Genomic DNA, 26,056 nt, shown 5'->3' with positions numbered 1-26,056 from the left:
TTTAACTAACATTTCATGATTTTTCATAATTCTTGGATATCTAACTAATTTCGACAATCATTTTTCATAATTTTAACCCACTTATCGCCCCCCTCCCCATATATTTTAGTTAAAAAATAATTTTGATATATTGCCTGGGCTGATTATATCATTACAAACACACCAATTAATTCACATTTCATCATTTTTCATCATTCTTGGATATGTTACTCATTTCAACAATCAGTTTTCATAATTTTAATCCTTATTATTGCCCCCCCCCTTACTAAAATAATAACTTTGACATATTGCCTGGGCTGATTATTTCATTACAAACATACCAATCAATTAATTCACCTTTCATCAATTTTCATAATTCTTTGATATGTTACTAATTTCGACAAGTATTTTTCATAATTTTGATCCACATTATCGCCCCCATTACTAAAATAATAACTTTTATATATTGCCTGCACTGATTATTTAATTAGAAACACACCAATCAATTAACTCACATTTCATCATTTTTTATAATTCTTGGATATGTTACTAATTTCGACAATCATTTTTCATAATTTTGACCCACATTATCGCCTTCTCTAACTAATATTAGACCTTTGATATATTGTCTTGGCTGATTATTTCATTACAAACACACCAATCAATTAACTTGCATGTCATCAGTTTTCATAATTCTTGGATATGTTACTAATTTCAACAATTATTGTTCATAATTTTAACCCACATTATTTCTCCCCCCTTACTAAAATAATAACTTTGATATATTGTCTTGGCTTATTATTTCATTACAAACACATCAATCAGTTCTGGGTATTCTTATACTATATATGTTCCACTTATCTTATCCAATCCTAGGTGATGCTGCATATTCTGCTAGTATATATCTTCCACCTATGTCATTCGATCCCGGGCAACACTTGGTATTCTGCTCCTATATGTTTTCCATCTATCTCATTCAATCCTGGGCGATGCTGAGTATTCTGCTAGTATATATTTGCATTTATCTCATCCAACCCCGGGACTGACTTCTTGTCCGCCACTCCACTGTTAAAAAATATATGTGAAATAAAATAATGTTTAAATCGCAAACTGTTTCAGCCATTTCCGGGACTGATTTTATATCCCTAGCCCACTATTAATAATATACATGAAATAATGTAATGTCTAAATCATAAACTGTTTAAGCTATTTCTGGGACTAACTTCTTATCCCCCATCCCCATTGTTAAAAATATACATGAAATAAAGTAATGTTTAAATCATAGACTGTTTCAGCAGCTTTTCGAAATTAACACATAAAAACATTAACACGGTTAAGGATTAGGCAACCATTACTTCAACATGAATTTCTGAGCGTAGTATCAGTTTCAGCATTCCAGTAACTTTATTTCCCTCCCTCCTTAAGAAGAGTTTTTGCAATCACTGCCATGAGGACATTTAGGATGAAAATATAGACTCAGGATTATTTTTTTTTTTTATTTTTTTTTTTTTTTTACACAATGGTCACCACTTATCAAGGCCCGGAAGCCACTCAGGGATAAGGGTTATTGCAAGTACATTACGTTAGTGTGGAGATTTGATGAAGTGTTTACTTAAGGGGCGGTTCATTAGGAATTTGTTAACATTGGACTTGAACACATCCAAGTTGTAGTCAAGTGGGAAGCAGGCAGACGGAACAGAGTTCCACAGGCGTGCAGTTCTAAGAAAGAAGCTTTGTTCATGGAATCCACACTCCGATTTAGGCACAGATAAAGAGTGGGGGAAATTTTTCACAGTGGATTCAGCTAGACGGGTGTTTTTCGTGAAAGATTGGCGAGGGGGGACCAGAGATTGGAGTTCAGACGAGCACCTGCCATGGAAATAATGATAAAACAAGGATAGGCTCAAACGTCTCTTCTGTGGTAGAGAGGCTGCAGGGTAGCGAAAAGGGCATTCCCCACTAAGCCACGAAGTCTGTTTTGTACTCTGTCAAGGCAGGATAGGCTGTTTTTAGCAGCTCCTGCCCAGATATGGCAGCAGTATTCCATCCTTGGACGTACTTGGCTTTTATATAGATAGAGAATTGCATCAGTAGTGAGATATCTTCTGGAGCGGTAGAAGGATCCCACTATCTTTCCAGTGACCTTGGTAAGAGACTTGATGTACGTGTTCCATTTCACATCAGGAGTAAAGGTCAAACCCAGAAGCTTACTTAATATATTTGCCTGATTTTTGGAGTGTTACAGATAAGCCCTTGGCGTGCACTGATCCATTTAACTGATTTTTGGCATCAGCAGTACATCCATTTGATTTTTTGAATATAACATCTTATGTCAATGTAGTACATCATAAATATATTATATGCATCTTTTTTAACAGAAGATAATGACGTCATCACCGGAAGTAAACATGTCAGACTATCACCCCCCCCCTACTCGAAAAGAAGGAGGAGATTATGCCTGGGATCTCATTAAACACTCACCAAATTAATTAACTCACATTTAGTATAATTTATATATTAATACAATATCATGTGGGTTCATAAATCTCAACTAATGAAATTTGCCGGAAAGCGTGACACACAAAAGAACACACATGCTGTCGTATTAATATAAAGATGAGTGTTCACACAAGTCTTTTTCAATAATTATTCACTGATAATAATCAGTGGTGTTCCTTGGAGTCTGAATGATAACAAACCTCCCCTAGATTTTCCGCATGCTCTGCATTTTTCGACAACTGTTGCAAATAATTTGGTATTATTGCAAAGCCATTTACCAATGATTCTTTATTGGCAACGGTTATTAATCTTCTCCAAAGTTTGAGTGACAATTAAGGCTCCTCAAGGTTTCAGTACTCTCCTCACCGTTCCAGTGGAGGTCTGCTTGGTGCTCTCTACTTTATCAGTCTTTCCAACCTCCTTCATTTAAACTTTATTATTGGCTCACAAAGAAATTTCACACAGGTCATCAGAGATCTCTCCATGAAAACAGCCTGTGGTGTTCCCTGGAAGCTGAGTGACAATAAATCTTCCCAGATTCCCAGTACTCTCCACCTCTTTCAATAGTATTTGCAAATAAATTTGCATTATCGCAACAGCTGCTTGCCATTGATTTCTCATTAGCAGTTGCTATTATTATTATTATTATTATTATTATTATTATTATTATTATTATTATTTTATAGAAGTAAAGATTCTTATTATTTTTCAATCCAATTTACATATTTGTTTGTAGTGTGTAGAGACACTTTTATGTAAATTAGATTACGATGCTATGAAAAATTAGTCGTGCATGCAAATTTGTTTTTTATTATAAACAGATCACCTAAGGAAAATGACACTACACCGAGTGTCTGTTCAGGCCCAAATGATGGCAGCTGGAATATCCAAAAAGAAAGGCCGACTGCACGTGAGCTTATCAAAGAACGAGCTCTCAAAAAACTGGCGCAGAGATATGATTCGGAGATGCGAATAGCAGAAAAGATGAAAAAATTACCTCCCTCGAAAATAAGTCCTCATTTCCTTCTCAGAGGTGAGTAATAAAATTTTCTTATAAAATGCAGGGATCTCTTGATATTCCGGGCTTTCACTTTTTACAGCGTTTAACATCTACAAAAACATAACTGTCTTCCCTTCGATTTAAGACAAATCATAGTTAATTAAATACACTAAAATGATGCGTTCCAAAATCAATTTAAAAATTTTTTAAATACTTTAAGCTATCTATATCAAAACTCAACAACCTACAATTATTAATATTGCCTGTGAGACCAGTAATAACATTTTAAAATACTTAATGTAATTGAATTTTAGTCTGTGACATTAATTCTGGCACACAGAATGGAGGTTGTCTGTTTTGGCATCTGTCTACAAACGTCTGTTTTGCAGCTACTTTTTGAGATTCTCTTCATTTCTCCAGCATTTTTTTTTCATTTACTTTTTCACACAATGATGCTTCAATGAAGAATCGAAAACGTTTATGATACATATGGAACTTTTTAAAAGTTTTAACTCTATAAAGATCATAAGAAAAGTAAAAAAAAGTAAAAATAGGTATAATTAAACAGAAACTGTTATTTTTAACAATGTTTGCTTATATATATATATATATATATATATATATATATATATATATATATATATATACACGAGGGGCGTGCAATAAGTAATGCCCCTGACTCACTTCCAGTTGTCTGATCTAGTTGAAATTTTGCATGTGCAATGATTTATATCTCTATGGGTTATGTGACAAATTACGTCTCTGAACTAATTGTGGTTTCTGTTTTACAGGTGTTTGAACTGAGTAAGGTGTGAAATGGAGTCTGTTGAATGTCGAGCAGTGATCCGATTTTTGTATTTGAAAAGACGCACACCACAGGAGACTTTTGATGAAATGAAAGAAACTTATGGTGATAATGCCCCATCATATGACCTTCTAAAACGTTGGCATCGTGAATTCAAACATAGCCGGAAGTCTGTGGAAACAGCTCCCAGACCTGGTCGCCCCCCCCCCTTCCGCCATTGATGAGGCATCTGTCTGTCAAGTTGAAGCTGCCATTTTGGAAGATCGGCGCATTACTATTCGCCAAATAGCCCAAGATGTCAAGATTAGTACAGGGTCTGTGGAAACTATCATTCATGACCATTTGCATATGCATAAGGTGTTTGCCAGATGGATTCCCAGGTTGCTCACACCATTCCAGAAGGGAGAACGCATCGAGTGTTCAAGGATGAATTTGGAGATGTGCCATGAAAATGAGTCAAAGTTTTCAAAAGACTAATTACACAGGATGAAACCTGGGTCCATCACTATGATCCAGAGACCAAAGCCCAGTCAATGCAGTGTAAGCACTGGACTCACTACCTCCAAAGAAGGCAAGGGTGCAGCCTTCCGCTGGCAAGGTCATGCTCACAGTCTTCTGGGACCAGGACGGAGTAGTGATGACAGATTTCCTGGCAAAAGGTACCACAATTACAGGAGCCTATTATGCTTCACTTTTGAGGAAATTAAGGGAAGCTATCAAAATCAAGAGGCAGGGCAAGATCAGCAAAGGTACCCTCCTCCTGCAGGACAACGCTCCGGTCCACAACTCGTATGTCGCCAGATCAGAAGCACGGGTGTGTGGTTATGAAATCCTACCCCATTCTCCCTACTCTCCTGACCTTGCACCCTCTGACTTTCACCTCTTCCCAGCCATGTAGTTGTTTTTGAAAGGAAAGCGTTTCCCAGATGATGCAGACTTGATTTCTGAAGTCATGTCGTGGCTAGGGGACCAACCTGAGGTGTTCTACAAAAACTGTCTCCAGAGCTGCATCAAACGATGGGAGAAATGCATAACTCTGGGTGGTTCCTATGTAGAGAAAGACTAATAACTGTGGCAAGTTTCGTTGCTCTACTGCTATGGGAAGTGGATCAGGGGCATTACTTATTGCACCCACCCTCGTATATATATATATATATATATATATATATATATATATATATATATATATATCAGTGGCGACTCTAGCCTATTATTGCTACTCGTGCCCCTCCCCCCGTCCTCTGTCAACTTCAGTTCCCAACCCGTGGTCCGTAGACCCAAAGTAAGTCATCATAGTTGCTATTGCGTGTTCTCCATTGTATAGCACAGATTGACTAACGTACCTTGCATGGTGTTTTTTTTTTAAACAATCAAGATACTATATAATTTGTAGTCTTGTTAATAGAGTAGATAAGATAATTTTTTTCTTCCTTTCAAAAGTATAGAAGAAAAGAGAAGATGTTCATTACTATGACGAGGAAAATATGTTTATTAGAATAAAGAAATTGATAACAATGAAAACTTACCAGGTTAGCAATTAAGTCCACAACTCTCCAGGTCATTTGTCTCATGGAATTATAAAATAATTAAATGATTGATTTTTTATTAGCACTTCACAATCGTTTTTTTTATTTATTAAGGAATGGTTTATTCGTGAATTTTGAATCATAGAAATCTATGAAAAATACGGGTTCTATGCCATTTTATATTAATAGTAAGAAAAGCCCTCAAACCTCGGAACCTTTGTAGAATTCTGTAGTAGTACGTAAATACTTTTGTAATTTCTTTTCATAAAGATTCTGTATGTAACTTTTTTTACTGCATCATTTCACAACTAGTGTTCGTCTATAAATGCCTTTGAATGGGCGTGTCTGCAGGTCAAGCGCATTTTTGGGAAGGTCATCTCATTTGAGCATAAACTCCAGGCATCTTGATTTGGCCGCAAATTTTTCTATTACCTTATTGTGCAATTCATTTCTTTGCTCTAAGTCTTTAAGCATTTGCTTCTCAATTGAAATTCAGGCTAAAGAGGAAAGTCGATCCTCAGCCATAGTGCATCTCACAAATGATTGTATTCTGTCCAAGGTTGAGGAACTTCTTTCATTTGAAACTGAAGTAGCGGAAATGGTAAGGAAAAGTTGTATCAGTCTCACAGTTTCAGACATTGCAGACAAAAAAAAACAAGTTCATGAAGCATCTCCAAAATAGCTTTACTTGAAGTACATTTTTTTAAAACCATTGTCAAAATACAAATACCTAAGCTCACTATTCAAGGATTTTAGGTAAAAAATACCAGAGTATTTTTTCTGCAATGCATCTATATGTTGCTTAGGGAATGTACAGGAAAAAACTTCAAACTTCTTCACATCGAGCAATTCAAAATATGAAAAGTCTCCTATGTTGGCAAATCGTTCCTTTAGTGACGAAATGATATTTTGAATTATTTCAAAATATACACTTTTGTAGTTGATTCGATTTTCCCTATTTCTTTTTGTGGGTGGAGCGTGTGATTCGTCGGATATCTCCATGTCTGTCATCGTTTGTTGGATCATATTTTCATAATGTTCATTGTCACAATTATTTGATATTTATTAAATGAAATCATGTATTATATCTTGAACATATTTCACATCGAGTTTTCTTCAGTGTAAAATTTCAAACAGTTTCTCTGCTTGAGAAAGAATGTCATAAAAACAGTTAATAAAAAACATGAAAGTGAAATCATTCAATTTTGACAATAAATTGTCGGTTTCACTTAATGTTGCTTCATCCCATATTTCGCCATGATCAAGAATATCTTCGAGTGCGTTCATTATTTTTTGACAATCGTCTTTTATAGCGGATACAGTTCTTGATTTATAAAACAATCTGGTAGCACACAAAGATGGGATGCTGATTTCAAATTTTCGAAACACACTCTTCCGTTTCATACTAGAGTATGTGAATTTACTGAAGTTATGTAAATGTGAAAAAAATATTTTAACGCCATCAACTTTTTCAGTATTTCACTCAAAACTAAATTAAGTTTATGGGCATAACAATGGATGAAATCGGCATATTTAAATCCCCTCTCTCTCAATTTAATCTGCACTCCGTTCCATTCACCTGCCATCACGGCTGCTCCATCATAAGTTTGGCAAACCAATTTTGATTTTGCATCATCGAAGGAATTTAAAGAATTCTCGATTACATCAGCTAATCTTGTGTCATCGCTCACGTCATGAAATCCAAGGAATCGTTCAATAATTTTGCATCCATTCGAATACCTAACAATGATCGAAAGATGTGCATGCATTGCACAGTTAGTTGTTTCATCAGCCTGCACTAAAATAAATGGGCCACTTTGAATTTCAGCATAAATAACATCAGCAATCACGTTATCAATTGCAGATATAATTTCATTCTGTATTGTTCTGGAAACACGTAAAAATTGCCTAGAGCCTTCTTCGGCAGAAAGTTTTGATGCAAACACACTGCCAATTTTAGAGAAACACTGCAATAATTCCCGATAATTACCTTTGTTAAGATTATCTTCCTCTTCATCGTGTCGGCACAATGGTAGTTCTTGTTTGCAAAGATATAATATAGCGTTTATCAGGTGTTTCAGATATTGTCTATTTTCATTAACCAATTTGTTGTGCCTTTCTCTTTCAAGTTTAACTGATTCACTAATAGCAGTGACTATGTCATACATGCCAATGTTTTTAAACGCTTATAATTATTCAAATGAGTCATTGATTCCAAATGAATTTTGCAGTCAGCCAAAATATGCCTAGCCAGTATCAGTCCATGATTGTCCTGATTTAGGCACGAAAAGCAAGCAAGGTCAACAATAGAGTTTTTCCTCAGATTTACTCACACATAATCAGTCAATGTCATTAAACCATTTGGATTGGAACGAACGAGTTCTAACCTTATTCACCAATAAAGGAGTTGGGCACCCAACTTTGATAATTTCTCACTTCTCGGCTACATTTCTCTGGCCAAACAATCTATTTTTGAGGTCTAACACAATATCCATTTCCATTATATCTAATTTTAAATCCAGATCATTAACAGCAAATGCAATACAACTTTTTTTTAATGTTTTAGATAATAACCTACTTACCCGTGAAACACAGGAAAATTAACCCAAGTGACGTTATATGCAAAATACAGGGAACTTCCAAAATGTAAATTCCATCTGATGAATCTTGAAACATATGATATCTTGACCAGTTGAAGTTATCTTTAGAAACATTGAAAATCTTAATTTTATCCAAAAATTCTAAGATACAAAGAATTCGTAAATAAAGTCTGTCGTAAAATTGAATGTAGTAAAGTGACTGAAATATTTTCGGCAACTGAAGTAATGTTCACTAAAAACGTCGATTAAATTTTCCCATAGAATAAAAGGTAATATTGATGAATAAAGTTGGGTTTAAATAGCTGTGAAATGATGGATGCGGCAAAAAAAACTTACATACAGGACCTTTATGAAAAAAAATTACAAACGTATTTACGTACCACTACGGAATTCTACAAAGGTTCATTAGTTTGAGGGTTTTTTCTTAGTATTAATATAAAATGACTTAAAACCCATATTTTTCCTAGATTTCTATGATTCAAAATTCACGGGAAAAAATTCCTCAATAAAAAAACAAACAAATTCACTCTCATTTAAAACCTGTTCTTTATTAATTAATGAAACAATAACTTCATCACTGATATTTACAATCTGATATATACGCGTGCTTATGTTTACAAACACCTATTCATACTACTACATATACATTTGCTTGCAGTAGTAGTAATCGTTCTTCATGTGTTTATGCGTATGTATGTGTCTATAGATCCACGATATACACAGACACAGCTAGTAGTTTCAATTTCGCTTAAAATTAAGATTATTTGTTGAAAATGTATTTCATTAAACAAATTTTAGTTACAAAATGTAATATATGCAACATTCATTAAAGAAATAGAGATCTGTTAGTGAAAAAACGAATTAAAACACGCCGTTTAACCAACATTTACCATAGGGATGATTATGACGACGGCGGCGGTTATAATCTACACTATGTATGCTATCCCCCCTCTCTCTCTCTCTCTCTCTCTCTCTCTCTCTCTCTCTCTCTCTCTCCCTCTTCCAAAGACAGGCGTCAGCAGTCACATTGTGCTCAATTTTTTGCGCACGGTACTTTGACTTGATTTTGCCATTGGCTACAGCCAAAAGTGAGATTTCTCTAACATTACTGTTATTATGAGGGTTCCTGTGCTTGGCATGGATTATGCGTGTTCAACATTATAGCCGCTTTTATGGGATGTTCAATGGATCTGATGGTGGCCGGACAAAGATCATCCATTCAAAACAGTATCGTTGTATTATTGCCAGATACATTTATGAACTTTTGGCTACTTAGTTATCGAAACTTGAATAGATATGTAATTTAATTGAGATCAGACTAAGTATGTTTGCTTGAAATTAATGGATGATTTTTAATCCATTTTGAATAACAGTTATTGGTCATGCCGGGCACAAGTGGCACTAGTCCCATCTCCGCCCCTGATATATATATATATAAAAGTGGTGGACAGATGTTTGTTTAAATAGACATTCAGACGGGTTATTTGCAGGCATCACTTCCGTGGTCGAATGGGAGAACTGCTGACTGTCAACACGGCGGTTCTAGGTTCAATCATTGGCTTGGAAGAGGTGCTAGTCTAGCAGCACTGATGAGTTGTATTCAACGAAATAGGACTGTATGTCGATGACTACAAATATATTTTATGTCCCCCCTCTTTGGGTAGGGCACTGTCGTAAATAATCTCACCCACTACTTAATTGGCTGAAAAATGCGAAGCTCGCTATTTGTTTGTTTACAAACAGGCGGTTTGAGCACTCTAAAAGTTGTGGACGGATGTTTGTTTAAATAGACATTTGGACAGGTTATTTGTGGGCATCGCTTCCGTGGTCGAGTGGGAGAACTGCCGACTGTCAACACGATGGTTCTAGGTTCAATCCTTGGCTTGGAAGAGGTGCTAGTCTAGTGGCACTGATGAGTTGTGATACAACAAAACAGGACTGTATGTCGATAACTACAAATATATATATATATATATATATATATATATATATATATATATATATATATATATATATACTTACACAGATGCAGCAGGCAGCGCAACTCATAGCTTCTCTGTATCTCACTCCCTATCGCAAATTGTTACTTTTCCAACCTGTTTCCCTGATCAGGAAGAACAACACGCATCACTATTAGATCTGTTTTTGACCACAGTTCCTGATGATTGTGTAACAAAAGCCGACAGCCCACTTGGGAACGCTGATCATGCGGTGATAATGGTTGAAATCGCCCTAAACTCTAGACCCAAAACTGAAAAGCCAGTGCTCAAAACAACGAGATATTATAAAAAGGCTGACTGGGAAGCCATCAGAGATCTTATCAGAGACGCCCCATGGGGAAATATTTTTTCTCTTCCTGCTGAACAGTGTGCAACCGAGACCACTGAATGGTTCAAAACTGCAATCGAAGCGCATGTTCCCATGTGGAAATTCTATAGCAAGCCCCACTCTCCCCAATGGTTTACTTCGACTTGCGCAACTGCCATTGCCCAAAGGTAGCATGCATTCCGCAGGTTTAACCGACATAAGTCCAGTTCAAACAGACAGAAGTACATAGAAGCTAGAAGTAACGTTAAGAAAGAAATAGCGACAGCTAAGAGGGAATTTACGGAAACCACTAAAAAACGCATCGAAGCACAAAAACTAGGAACTCGTGACTTCTGGAAAATCTACAACAGTGTAGTAAATAATGGGCAATCAACAATTCCCCCACTAACCAACAATCACGAGGTTCTTTGCTCAGTAACCGAGAAGGCTAACATGCTTGCCAGTCGGTTTGCCTCAAACTCCACACTGGACCCTCTAAACCACCCCCTACCTCAGTTTCCTATGCGGACAGACGCCACGCTAGACGATCTAATAATCACCCCTGCTCAGGTGCATGCTATCATAAAAAACCTTGACACTTCAAAAGCATGTGGACCCGACCTCATCCCAGCTGTGCTATTAAAAAAGTGCTCAGCCAAAGTAGCTCCAGTTCTCTCCAAACTCTACAACAAATGCCTTAAGGAATCTTGCTTTCCGGGCTGTTGGAAAACTGCTTCTGTGGTACCAGTATTCAAGAATTCTGGCGAAAGAACTGACCCATTAAATTATCGCCCTATTAGCCTCCTCCCACTTTTTGCCAAAATATTTGAGACCTTAATTAACCATGCTCTAGTCCAGCACCTTACAGATGCTAAACTTCTGACCGACCAACAATATGGATTTAGACAAGCCCGTTCCACGGCAGACATCCTCACTGTAATCTCTGAACGCATATACCATTCACTGGACAAAGCGGGAGAGGGTAGAGCGGTAGCTCTAGATATATCTAAGGCTTTTGACAGGGTATGGCATGAAGGTCTCCTCAGGAAGATTAGATCATACGGTATCACTGGTAGAATACTTAACATAATTAAATCCTTCTTAGATAAGAGAAAGATCCAGGTTGTCCTCGACGGTCGTACATCTAAACAATATGATATAAATGTGGGAGTGCCCCAGGGATCTATCCTTGGACCTCTGCTGTTCCTGATATTCATAAATGACCTCCCCGACAAAATTGCCTCTGAGATGGGTATATATGCTGATGACACCACACTCTATAGCAGGCACGACAGGAAAACAAATGAACATATATCTAAAGTAATGGCAGAAGCACTAGAAGATGACCTCCAATCAGTAGTGGAATGGGGACAAAAATGGATGGTCACGTTCAATGCCGCCAAGACAAAACTGGTTTCATTCAATAATTACAAGAAACCTTCTCTACCACCTATAGCAATGGCCAACGACTCTTTATCTGAGAGTACGTCTCTCAAGCTCCTTGGCCTAATGTTCACAGGAAACATGAGTTGGAACAATTACATCGAGAGCATTGCCAGGGCCGCTGCGAGGAAGGTGGGCTCTCTCTACCGTGCTAGAAAACTTCTAACACCCGAAAGTATCCTGTACCTCTATAAGGCCACTATTCACCCATGTATGGAGTATTGCTGTCATATTTGGGTTGGTGCATCGGCTACTAGTCTCGCTCCTTGACAGGGTTCAAAAGAGAGTTGTAAATCTAATAGGCCCTAAACTGGCATCTAAGCTTCAGCCTCTGTCCCATCTTCGAAACGTTGCATCCCTCTGCCTGTTTTACAAGTATTATAATGGTGAATGCTCTGATGAACTGCAAGCACTTGTGCCCCCACGACGTGAACACCCTCGACAGACCCGACAAGCTGCAAAATCCCACCCCCACACTGTAGAGATCCCTAGATGTAAAAGATCTTTCTACTCCAGTAGTTTCTTCCCCAGAACTGCTAGACTTTGGAATTCCATTCCAGGTCACTGCTTCCCCAACTGTACTGACATGCATAAGTTCAAGTGCAACGTGAACCAACATCTCGCTGCCCTAATCCCTACATAGTACCCTAGTAGATGTTTCCCCTGATAGTAGCCCCCTACACCAAAGTGGTAATGTGCCTTGTTTGGGGTGAAAATGTAATTAAAAAAAAAAATATATATATATATATATATATACAGAGAGAGAGAGAGAGAGAGAGAGAGAGAGAGAGAGAGAGAGAGAGAGAGAGAGAAAAGAACAAACCAAATCATACGTTCATCAATGTTTCATCTTCATCATAAATTTCTGGATGAATGAATTCTCTTACAATAACGATGAAACATTGATGGACGTGTGACTTGGTTTGTTCCTTTGTTATCTCTCTATCTCATCATAATACTATTTCCATTATTCTTATAATATATATATATATATATATATATATATATATATGTAAGAACTTTAATTTTGTTTCACGCCAGTCATGGTATTTTTTGTCTCCTCAAAATTTGAAAAGGTCTAATACCTTTTTAATTATTGTATTTTAATTTTTATTGCCTGATGAAATCAAATATGATTAAAACGGTCTGCACATCATAGCAAGATATGACTTATGATTGTATTTACATAAAGAATAATATATATATATATATATATATATATATATATATATATATATATATATATATATATATATATATATATATATATAAAATGTGAGTCATTCAATAAATTTAAAAACTGATGACGTGAAATGGTTAAATTTAAAAAAGTGTTTTAGAAGAAATACGAGAAAAAAAGGGGGTAGGATATAATAAGGGGGAGGGAGGTGAGTATCGACAATATTTCAGTTTTGAAGGTTAAAATACATTAGATTGTATTGTGTGTGGGGAGGCGGTAGCAGATCCAGGTAGGCGTGGGTGGAGATATATGGACATAGGGAAGGAGAGATGGAGAGAGGATGGTAAAGAAAAAAGAGAGGGGGTAAGGAGAGGAGGGGGGAGGAGTTTCAATTTTTAGGTTTTAAATTTTGACTGCTTTTTGCTTGTTCAGCCATGTATATGAAGTAGATGTGTGAGAGAGAGAGAGAGAGAGAGGGAGAGAGATAGAAAGAGAGGGAGAGAGAGAGAAAGGGTTTTTATAGGTGTCATGTGTTTGACAGGTACAAGGTTCCTTTTAAGATTTTCGTAGTGTTATAAGTTGACTTGTTCATTTCAGTTGACAATGAGTTGTTTTAGGTAGTTAAGAATTACACATACATACACATACATATGTACGTTTTTACACATCCATATACAGATACATACGCACATACACATATATATAAACAATTATATGCAGACATACCTGCATCTATATGCAGACATACACGCACATACACACAAGTCCTATATACACATATGATGATTGCAACGTCTCTTGTCAGACGAGTGCCACTCCCTCAGACATTTAAAATCCATGAGCCCAAATGCCTGAGGGAGTAGCTATACAAATATGACTTTTTTTTTAGTCCTACCGGTGAATGTACACACTCAATTATTACATGCTTCCAGCATTTCAAGCCTCCACACGTCACAACTTTTCCATCGCCACAGGACCACTTTTATAGACAAATGCCTGAGGGAGTATCTATATACAGATGATGTTACAGTCTTAGCTTTGTACGGCAGCTAAGTCTCTCTCTCGGTTCAAAATGTTGAGATCCAGCAACAAGCAAGAGCAAGATAGCCAGCAACAAGTTAAACTGCAGACCAGCTTAATGCAGGTACTGGTCTCCCGCTTTATGGTTTTTTAAATCAAAGATTTGCTTCTCCTAGAAAGGTTGCCTTCACCACGGCTTACAGGAGTCCTCTCCACTCCAACACACACGCAAACACACACGGTGCTAGCTGGCCGTTGACCCCGAAAAAGGGTTCATTCGCCATGTATATATATACATATATACATATATACATACATACATACACACACAAGTACTCACATACACATATACACAATTGCATATATATATATATATATATATGTGTGTGTGTGTGTGTGTCTATGTACGTCTGTAGATTTATATTTTTATAAATATGTATATTTATGCAATTGTGTATACGTGTATGTGAGTACATGTGTGTGTGTGTATGTATGTATGTATGTATGTATAAATATACACTTGTCTGTATATATATATATATATATATATATATATAGATATATATACATATATACAGACAAGTGTATATTTATACCAAGTAAATAAAGTAAAGTTAGGATAAATAAATAATAATAAATAAATAAGTAAATACATGGGTGTAGTTAATAATGCAAGGTTAGGTAGATGCGTCGTTACTTTCATATATATATTGGGTGGGCTCCCAACATAGTGCTTTGGGCAGTGGTTATGTTTAAGCCTATTTTCAGTTTTAAATGTATTGTGGATACAGGCATATACCTACATACAAATATATGCATATAAACTCAGATATAGCTATACCTGTATACATACGCTCAGGCATGCATACCCATAGATACACACATATATGCAGACATTGACACCCAGATGTATACAAACGCATACATGTGCACATAGATATATATATACCAATATACATTCATATATATATATATATATATATATATATATATATATATATATATATATATATATATACACACACACACGTGCAAATGAGAATTTTCAACAATCAAAGGGAGGGAACTCACAATTTTTGCTTAATTGGAAGCTTTTTTTCATACTTCTCTTAACGGTGTTCATACGTAAAGGGTGCTTTTAATAATTATTTTGATAATAAATATTTTAATATCCTCATACATATATGTTCATCTTTACCAACAATCATCGGTGTGGCTAGATATACATATTTTAGTGTTATGGATAAAGTAATTGCTATCTAGAAATAAATATATTGAAACGTTAGTCGACATAAACGTTCTCTCTCTTTTAGGATTCCGAGTGAAAAATGATTTTTGTCTTTCAGATTATATGAAAGGCCCTCTCGGGAGAAAGCATCTCAGAAAACCAGCTCCGTTTTTCATGGAGAATGACACAATGACTATTAATAAACCAGAGGCGGCTACACTCCAACATCTGCAAGCCGACTTAATACCACATAGAATAGGTGAGTCGAAATCCAAACCATATGAAATGCAGAGTTTGCTTATCCCACTTTTTTATTTTTCAATTTTCTTATCATTTTGTTCTTGCTGGGGATGAGGCATCCTATCGGATGCCAGACATTCACCCACTATCTTATGCATTCTAACTGAGAGATCTTTTTAAGATTGTAACTGTCCCTTTAAGTGCAAGTGTTTGTATCTTTCTTGCACTTGGTTCACCGAGTATATTTGATAGGTGGTTTTTCAAAATTCTTTTTCATAAGGCTGGTTGCTCGTATAATTACTGGAATGATGGAAATCTTCCAAAGATTCCAGTTTCTTTTCATGTCATAAGACCTTGTTATTTTATTATCTCTCAGCTCTGTTTAACACAGCATCATTGGGGAGACTAACTTCTACTAAGGTTGCTTCTTTCTTTTTTTAGCATATCACTATGTCAAGTTTAATAGCTCCATTTTCTAGATACATGACTGTAGGAATTGTTTAATCATAGTGGACGGTGTATGACTTATTTCCAACTGTTCTTTCTGGTAAACATGTTCCCAGGACTTGTTGCACTGCCCCAGCCGTATCCCAGCAAAATCTTATGAAATTTTTTTGACTCGGCACTGTACATAGAGTGCCTAGCTTTTGCAAATGGTCACCCATCTGGTACTGGTCAGGCTTAACTTTGTTGATCTGGCAAGAATGTGTCAATGTGATTGTGCTGTATTCCACTGAAGTACTTGTAAAACAATCACAGGGAAGCAAAATTGTGGCGATGCAACATACGTTGGAACTTGGTAGACAATGTGGGACATATTAGATTAGCTTTTGACGGGGGGGGGGAATTGTCTAAGAGGGAGAGACGAGAGGTTGATACACAATCCTACATGTGTCAGCAATACTGTTGTACGAGCCTTTTTCAAGTCTCACACAAAACACACATTCATATTTCAAGCTGTCATATACATACGTGCACACAAACATACGCGCCAACGTCCACACATGTACACTTATTCACGGTCGCGTACATACACTCACATTCACGTATATATACACACACACTTACGTATACACATGTACTCACACAAGCGAACAGGAACACAGCACATGGCCGACGTCACTTCCGCTTTCTAAGGAAATACACATGCGCAAGATACACTCTGGAAGCGAGTATAAAAAAAGGCGATAAACTGTTTCTAACTCTTTTTAGAACCAACTCTCAACGAGAGAGGTTGGGCGAACAAGCCGCCGCCGTTTCGGCACGCGCACACGCGCACCTCACGCCCACTTCCTACTATGTATGGGGCACGAGCTAAAGACTGTATGTATACATTCTCACTCTTTCTCTCTACATCTACTACTGGCCACTAAGAACACCTTCGCGTCGCTGACTACTAACTGATGACAACTCTAATATCCTCTTCCTTGTCTACACGCTGGACTACCATACTCAATTTTCCTACAACATTTATTTCTCTTCCCACGCGCGAACAAACAATAGTGACCCGAACTTGAGATGCAAACACATTTCCTATTCTCGCTACAACACCAGTCCTGTAACGAACATGGGTTACATACGCGCGGACATGTTATAACTAAAACGTTCATTTCTTTCAACAGCAAATAAACGACATTTATCTTATCCATTAATTGAGTCTTTGTTTCCTTCAATTCCCATTCGTTTCATTATTCTTTTATAACGGGATTGGGGTATTTATATATCCTAGTCCCCTACAAATTTGGTGACCCCGTTATTTAAATGAAATGGATGAGGTTGAACGAGGCACTCATACACACACAGACTCTTTTCTACAAAGATAAACTTTTCCTCTTCACCACTTAACGAGAGACGCACGCCAAGCTATAAACTTTTCCTTTTCACCATTTAATGAGAGACGCACGCAAAACTAACCACGTGTGGTACCCTTTTCTTTCACTTGTTTCTTTCACCAAAGAAATTCCTGTTAGTTTAATTCAATTTAACACGTCGTTTGTTTCTTCCTTGAGACAATTCATTTTCCCTCGGAACGTGAGAGGAGCACGCATTTCCTCCTATGCCACAAGTCCACAACAAACTGGCGCCCGACTGACTTGGAACGAACAAGCATGGCGACCCTACCGTTTTGAGATTAATTGTTTTGAGCGGAACGTGCGTTTTATTTGATAAAGAAAAAAACGAACTTCTCAACAAAGAAAACCAAGCAAACCACTACCCACAGGAATAACTACTACCAACTACAATGACGAACCCTCGTCAGACTCAAAAAAAAAAAAAAAAAACGAACACGGAACTGTCGACTTTCATATCGAATTTAAAAACAAATTCGAGCTTGACAAACATTTTCACGGTTTCCTGACATTACCCTGCAACAGACGCGAGGAGCAAAATCACAAAGGCCTATGCAATTCCCTCCCACACAGCAGACGCAGAAACAAAGAAACAGGACATCCCTATCAACACATAGGAAGAAGTTGAATCAACAATACGAGTTGAGATGCACGACGCACGTGGATAAACTCAAAACTTGGAAGTTTCGTTGACAGCCGGCAACCATGAATGACTACACAACAAACGCCCGTACAGACAATGTACACACACTACCACAGATGCACATGCGAAGACAACGGCAACCAAATTCCGTTCAACAAGAACAAACGCGCAACTAGCGCCCGTCCAAACGATGCACACATTACCGCAGAAACATGCGAAGATACCGTCAACTGGACACACACACGACACCGTCAACACGAAACAAAAATTTTCCTTCGAAACGGAACAATTCACTTCTCTGTCCAAGCAACGCTTTGCACATGTCAACACACAACAGAAACCAAACCAACAAATGTCAGCCAAAAAAAAGAGTAAACGCATTTTCCACGTGTAAGTAAATACTTTTTTTTTACGAACACACTCCGTTTTTGACATTCCGTTCCTTTTTGACGTTTTTTTTCAAACAACCACACCCACAAAAAAAAAAAAAACAGGACAAAAAAATCAACTGCTGAAAACCTTACTCACAAAAAAAAATATATATATATACATAAATATATATACATTGCATGTATTTTTTGTTTTCCTAGGAAGGGGAATATTTGTACGAGCCTTTTTCAAGTCTCACACAAAACACACATTCATATTTCAAGCTGTCATATACATACGCGCACACAAACATACACGCCCACGTCCACACATGTAAACTTATTCACGTTCGCATTAATACACTCACATTCACGTATATATACACACACACTTACGTATACACATGTACTCACACACGCGACCACGAACACAGCACATGGACGATGTCACTTCCGCTTTCTAAGGAAATACACATGCGCAAGATACACTCTGGAAGCGAGTATAAAAAAAGGCGATAAACTGTTTCTAACTCTCTTTAGAACCAACTCTCAATGAGAGAGGTTGGGCGAACAAGCCGCCGCCGTTTCGGCGCGCGCACACGCGCACCTCACGCCCACTTCCTACTATGTATGGGGCACGAGCTAAAGACTCTATGTATACATTCTCACTCTTTCTCTCTACATCTACTACTGGCCACTAAGAACACCTTCGTGTCGCTGACTACTAACTGATGACAACTCTAATATCCTCTTCCTTGTCTACACGCTGGACTACCATACTCAATTTTCCTACAACATTTATTTCTCTTCCCACGCGCGAACAAACAATAGTGACCCGAACTTGAGATGCAAACACATTTCCTATTCTCGCTACAACACCAGTCCTGTAACGAACATGGGTTACATACGCGCGGACAGGTTATAACTAAAACGTTCATTTCTTTCAACAGCAAATAAACGACATTTATCTTATCCATTAATTGAGTCTTTGTTTCCTTCAATTCCCATTCGTTTCATTATTCTTTTATAACGGGATTGGGGTATTTATATATCCTAGTCCCCTACACTGTATGCACGAGTGAATGATGGATTTGTTGAGATATGAGATACTGTCAGATATGAAAAGTTTTCTAGGACAGTAGAAGGAGTTCACCTAACTTGCAGCAGCTTTGACAATAACCTCTGCTGATATCCAATTTAAAAACGAAAAACTTCACCAGAAACAAATGCAATAATGATTCAGGATAAATCAATAGATAAAAAAAAAAAATCTTACAGTAATCGTTGCCAGTGAAAAGGTTATAACAGGCAGGTTTTGCAATAATGCAAAGACATTTGCGAAGGTTATCGAAAGAGGTGGAGAGTATTGGAAATTTTGGGAGATTTATTGTTACTCAGACTCTAGGGAACACCACCGATTATTGTCAGTGAGTACTCCCTGATGCTGACCTGTGTGAGAACTCTCCTAGTGAGAACAAATAATAATGATGCATTTGACATTCCAAAATTGCATATAACAAAAGGTAAAAATAATAGGAATAATAAACCTATACAACAGAGATAAAATCCATTCCATTTAACACTTATCATTGGCAAGTTTTTAACCTTGAAGTAGTATTTTTTTAATTAACATTAAGTGGCTTCGTGCTTTGTCCAGAGTGATTTCCGTTAAAAAAAAAAAAAAGATTTTACTCACATGGAAGGATTGGAATGAACTGAAAAGGAAATGGCAAGGAAATATTTTACTAATAATTTACATGAACATAAATTTACTGTAAAATGGAATGGCAATTAAAGCACAATTGGTATATTTTTTTTACCAAATGAATTGAATTGAAATAGCATTAAAATCAATTTAGTATTATAAAATTAAAAAATGAAACACTTTTCAACTTAGTAAATTAGAGGACATCCAATTTTCGTATTGATTAGTTTTATAGATCGACCATATTAGAAATATGCCAGTATGCCTGATAATTTATTAATTTCAAATGTTTTTTTTATTCTATTTAATATTACATATGCAATGATTTCATATTTATTATTATAATATATTGGACCCAATATATAGTAATGATTTAAAAAATTAAAAAAAACTGACTTGTGCGCCACCACTGAAAAACCAAAACGTTTAGCTTATGATTTACTTTTTCTTTTGACATAAATGTCTGAGCTATGAAAGTATATTTGCTGCAAAGCTAAAAATTTAAACATGAATCAATAGCTATTATGTTACGCATACATATTCGTAATACCGTCATTCGCCCTTCACCTAGCAAATTCCACTTCTTTTTCACACTTTTGCACCAATTTTCCCCAGCTAAAACCCAAATATAAAGTTTTGCATGGGTTCGAATATCCTATATATTAAGTTTCATGTCTGTAGACCAAAAACTGACAAAGGAGTTTAGTTGGCAAAATGTTAGTCTTAAAACAGTTATGTTATAGTCAGTTGGGAAGCAGTCTCGTGGCATTGCATTCCACAGTTGGGCAGTTCTAGAAATGTAAAAGTTTGAAAAGATGCATCTGAAACGTTCTGAAATTAAGATGCGAATAGTCAACTGAATAAAACAAAAAGCACAATTTATAAGTGTCCATATAGAAATTAGACAGATATATTAGTAGTATGTAAGGAAAATCGGTGTATGAAGAGAAAAGTGAAACCTATTTTACATCAGCAATGAAAGGATTTATTTAATTACCTACATAGTTTGGTATAGATGGAAGAAAATTGGACAGTGTCCAAGTGAAGAAAGGAGAGATAGAAAATTCGAAGGTCTGTCAGCTATTATCTATTGGCCAAAATAGTCAGTGCTTGAGTGTTCAGTGGACAGGAGAAAGAGAAAGATATAGGACGTCTTTCCTAGTTGCTTTCAGGGTTATCTCTGCTGATCTACTGTGATTCTCAAAGGGACTGAAGTAATTCTTCAGGGGACATATCAAATTAAAATACTCTTATTGGGGAGGTCAATCTAAGAAAATAGTTATTTCCCTTGGACGGAATAAGAATGATCGCCTTTGGTTTGAGAGCTTAATGGAGAGTCTGCCATAACACTTTGAAAGACACACATGCGCCTTCAACTCGAGAGACTATATCATTGCACATTCAATGGCTGAAGTATCGTAATTTCCATCGTACTTTATTAAATAAACCTGTAAAACATTTCACTTTGTTGTTGCGCCAATTTTACGTGGTTGGCACACCCATTTTAAAACTCATAAGAGCTCTGCAAGCTGATGAGTCAGTATGTAATCAAATCGCCTAGCAGAAACGTAGGTACGAGCAATTTTAATGACTGCTTAGGTATGGGACCTGGTTTTGAACGCCGGCTAATCATAATATTTTTTAAATTTTCGGTTACTTTTTGATTATGTTTAAAAGATTACAGCTTAAAGTTAATTTCTCAAAGAAAAAATAGCGTGTGAAATAAAAAAATACATGGAATAATTTTATCTCAAATCTGAAAAACCATACATTTCACGTAAAAATTCATTATGACAAAGATCGTGTTTACATTTTCCTGGCAAGAGAAATATAAGTTTTCTGGAATTATTTCCAAGTGAAGTATTAAGTTATAGTCTTAAAATAATGAATTAATACAATAAATGTATTTAACTTTTGTTAAAATGGGTAATAATTATCCAAAAATGTGGCCATGGTAGCAACAAGATTAGTTTTGTGTAAAAAAAAAGACATGGCAACGAAATTCAAAGAAGTACGGAAGCACATTAATGACATAATGTCATTATTATTTAACAATGTTCCGGCATATCAAGCATTTTTTTTTTCCTTTTCTTTTTAAGAATGTGCATCCGTACTTTCCAACATGGAACATTTGTATAAGTCTTTCCATTTTTTAATTTAATTATTTTTGTATGTTCCTGTTTTTCAATTTAATTTTTTCTACTTTATTTTCCGAGATTATATGAAAATTATCTTACGTTGATGATTATACGTTCTTGCATGCAATATAAATATTAGAATCTTACATATAAAGATTATGTTAAAAATGTAACCATAAAAAAATAATTTTTACAATTAAATTTTTTTGCAGGAAAATATTAAATAACCGATGCTTAATTTAATGATAATATCGGTAGTTCGAGAAACTAATTTTTCTTCGAGTTATATCGATTTGGTTAATACGAATTTTAGGTGCGTTTTCCTTATGCTCCCGTAAAAATTAATTAATTTTTGTTTTAATTGTTATAATTTACGATGCTTTATTTTCATGAAAAAAGCCGAAATAAATTCTTGCATTTGTTTTTTACTACAGAAAACCATAACTTTAGTAAAGGTGTTTTTTGTTATAAAAACATAGTACATTTCCGCTCGGATTCAAATAAAAATAATGCATTCATTATATTCTGCGATTATTATTTGATAAATACTGAAAATTTCATTAAAATTGGTTAATTTCCTGATTTTTGGTGGATTTTTAAGTAAAAGCAAAGGTCAAAATATTATACATTTTGAGCATCGGCATTCATTTTCCCGTACCTACAGAAACGTAATGTCCATATAAGAAAATAAGTATTTATTTATGACTGCTCTATCCATCAAAAAAAGATCATTAAAGTTTATGTAATGAAAACTTTGAAAGTGTTTTATATTTGAATTTTTTGCTTTTTTTTCAGAAGAAGAGTTTCAAAAATCATTAAGCAAAATCCAGAAACTTCCGCAGAAGACGACAATTTATGTGCCCGACAGACCTTCCATTTTAGAACTTTCTGATAAGATTCCTATACTTGATTTACAAGCTAAAATGCGGGCACAAAAACACATGGAAGAAGTTGATTCTCAAGTAAGATGCTGATATAATTATGTTATCAAAGAGTAAATTTTTAACAAATCAAAACTTATCAAAATAAGAAGAGCTCAACACTATTAATACAAGCAAACAATAATATTAAATGAAATTGAAAAAAGGGTTCTTGGCCTTCGGGCCAGGATTAAAGTGTAGTAACTGTCCTGATGCTGCACTTCACTTTTTTTCACTTCTCCTTTTTGGTTTCGGTTAGTGGAGGAGAAATCCTTCATGACTGATACATTTTTTTATTTTTGTTACTAAGCAGAGTGCCCCTTTTTGAAGAGTTGGTTTCCCCCCACATTAAAAAACTGACCTTGTGTCTAACTCTGCCCTCGTGGGGAGGCAAGTAAACAAAAAATAAAATGAAATTAAATAAATAATATTAAACGAAATATGAAGAATAAAAATAAAAGTTATATATAACTTTATAAGGAAAAGAAAAGGGGAAAATTAAGAAAAGAAAACTCTTTAGGCCATGGCATTTTGAAGCTAAATGCTTCTCATCAGAAGAGGAAAAGGGCCAGAATTATAAAAATGCAAATATAGAAAAACTGGCTTAATAACATTTAGATATTAATAAGAATGAAGGAATATGATATTATTGTAAAAAGTAATTAAAAATAGGTACTGTTACATTAAAATTGTGTAACAATTAAAAATATGGACGATATGAAATATGATTTTTGGAAAATGATATTTTCCTTTATTTTCAACAATAACAAAATAAAAAAATAAGGTTATTCACAAATATTTACAACAATAACAAAACAAACAAAAAAAAGGTCAGTTAATAAAGATATAGTTATTTAGGATTACTACTATCTATCACAAATTAAAATACGGCTTTCCAGATACTTCTAAAACCTTCTACTCTTTCTATTACTATAACCTGGCCTTTAAACTATCTCGTGAATTAAAACTTTTGAGGTTTGATCATTAGGGGTGCTTAGAATACGATAGCACACATTTTAAACGGTTTTATTGATTTTTTTTATTATTATTTTATAGAAATGCTCCCTCGTAACAGTACAGCATGTAAGGATAAATCAGAAGAGTAGAATATATGTAGGTAATAGTAAAAAAGAATATATAGGCCACTGTGAAATAATGGGGATCATTAAAGAAGATAATAATGAAAGAAGAAATGATAGGGAAGATAGATGAGAAAGTGGAAAAAGGAGAGGAGATAGAAACAGTAAATAGGGAATATGGAAATGCATAAATAAAACCATCTGAAAATGAATAAAATGGGATTAGAAAAATATTCAAAACAAGTTTAAAAATAAAATAATATAAAATAAAATCCAGGGCTTAAAGAGGTTTTTTTCTTAATTTTTCCCTTTACTTTTCCTTATTGCTCTTATCAAATGATAAAGTTATATATAACTTTTATTCCTCATCTTTCATTTAATATTATTGCCAATTATATATATATATATATATATATATATATATATATGATGATGATTGCAACGTCTTGTCAGACGAGTGCCACTCCCTCAGACATTTAAAATCCATGAGCCCAAATGCCTGAGGGAGTATCTATACAAAGAGGATGTTACAGAGTCTTAGCTTTGTACGACAGCTAAATCTCTCTCTCGGTTCAAAATGTTGAGATTCAGCAACAAGCAAGAGCAAGATAGCCAGCAACAAATTAAACTGCAGACCAGCTTAATGCGGGTACTGGTCTCCCGCTTTATGTTTTTTGAGATCAGAGATTTGCTTCTCCTAGAAAGGTTGCTATCACCACGGCTTACGGGAGCCCTCTCCACCCACATACACATATACACACACACAAATATACACGGTACTAGTTGGCCGTTGACCCAGAAAAAGAGTTTATTCACCCTATATATATATACAGGCGGCAAAAAGAAAGTCCGCACTTGTAATCTTTTCAAAAACTGCAAATTTAAGCTAAATTTAATATATCTGTTTAAGCAAACTATACCTCATTTGATTGGCTTTTTATCCTTCTATAATTTTACCTATTTATATTTGACTTTTTATTGAAATATTCTAGTGTTCACGCCAATTTAAAAAAAATAACTAAAATATATTTCCTTAACCGATGAGTTTTCGATGTTTATTATTGCCAATTATATATATATATATATATATATATATATATATATATATATATATATATATATATATATATATATATATATAAAATAAGAATTACAGTTAAGTTTACCAAAATGATCCAAGGTGGCAAAACTAAAGTAAATTATAAATATTAAAGAATTAATAGTTATAAAGTAATCTAAGCCAGATGTAAAAGTTCGATAAAACCAAATAGGCGATAGAGCTTATAATAAGAACAAGTTGTTTTATTAACTACTTGTTCTTATATATGTGTGTGTGTGTGTGTGTGTGTGTGTGTGTGTGATTGTTGTTTTGGTAAAATATGTTTTTTTTCAGTTATATTCCACTCTTTGTGTATATCAATCCTTTTTATTTGGAAGCTCAATATCTGTTAAATATAACAACAGAGCATATATATATAAAAAAAAAAATAACAATATAGTTACATTCCAAGATCCAAATATTTCTT

The 26,056-nt window shown here is 35.3% G+C and overlaps 1 protein-coding gene across 6 annotated transcripts in view; it reads left to right on the top strand.

The window, feature by feature from the left end:
• Positions 1-26,056, top strand: part of LOC145286174 (uncharacterized) — an 89,460-nt gene that overhangs the window by 43,180 nt on the left and 20,224 nt on the right. For all 6 annotated transcript variants that reach the window (XR_013869117.1, XM_080134962.1, XM_080134959.1 and 3 more), the window contains 3 exons: positions 3,300-3,511; positions 15,706-15,846; positions 23,327-23,493. Coding sequence is in view for 5 of the 6 variants with exons in the window: in XM_080134959.1 (XP_079991085.1) it covers positions 3,300-3,511; positions 15,706-15,846; positions 23,327-23,493 (520 nt within the window). In the remaining variant the exon portion in view is untranslated. The remainder of the gene's footprint in view (positions 1-3,299; positions 3,512-15,705; positions 15,847-23,326; positions 23,494-26,056) is intronic.

This window comes from Euprymna scolopes, chromosome 10, assembly GCF_053919585.1.
Source record: "Euprymna scolopes isolate OS-2025 chromosome 10, ASM5391958v1, whole genome shotgun sequence".
Lineage (NCBI taxonomy): Eukaryota > Metazoa > Mollusca > Cephalopoda > Sepiida > Sepiolidae > Euprymna > Euprymna scolopes.
This window is presented reverse-complemented; position numbering and strand designations above follow the sequence as displayed.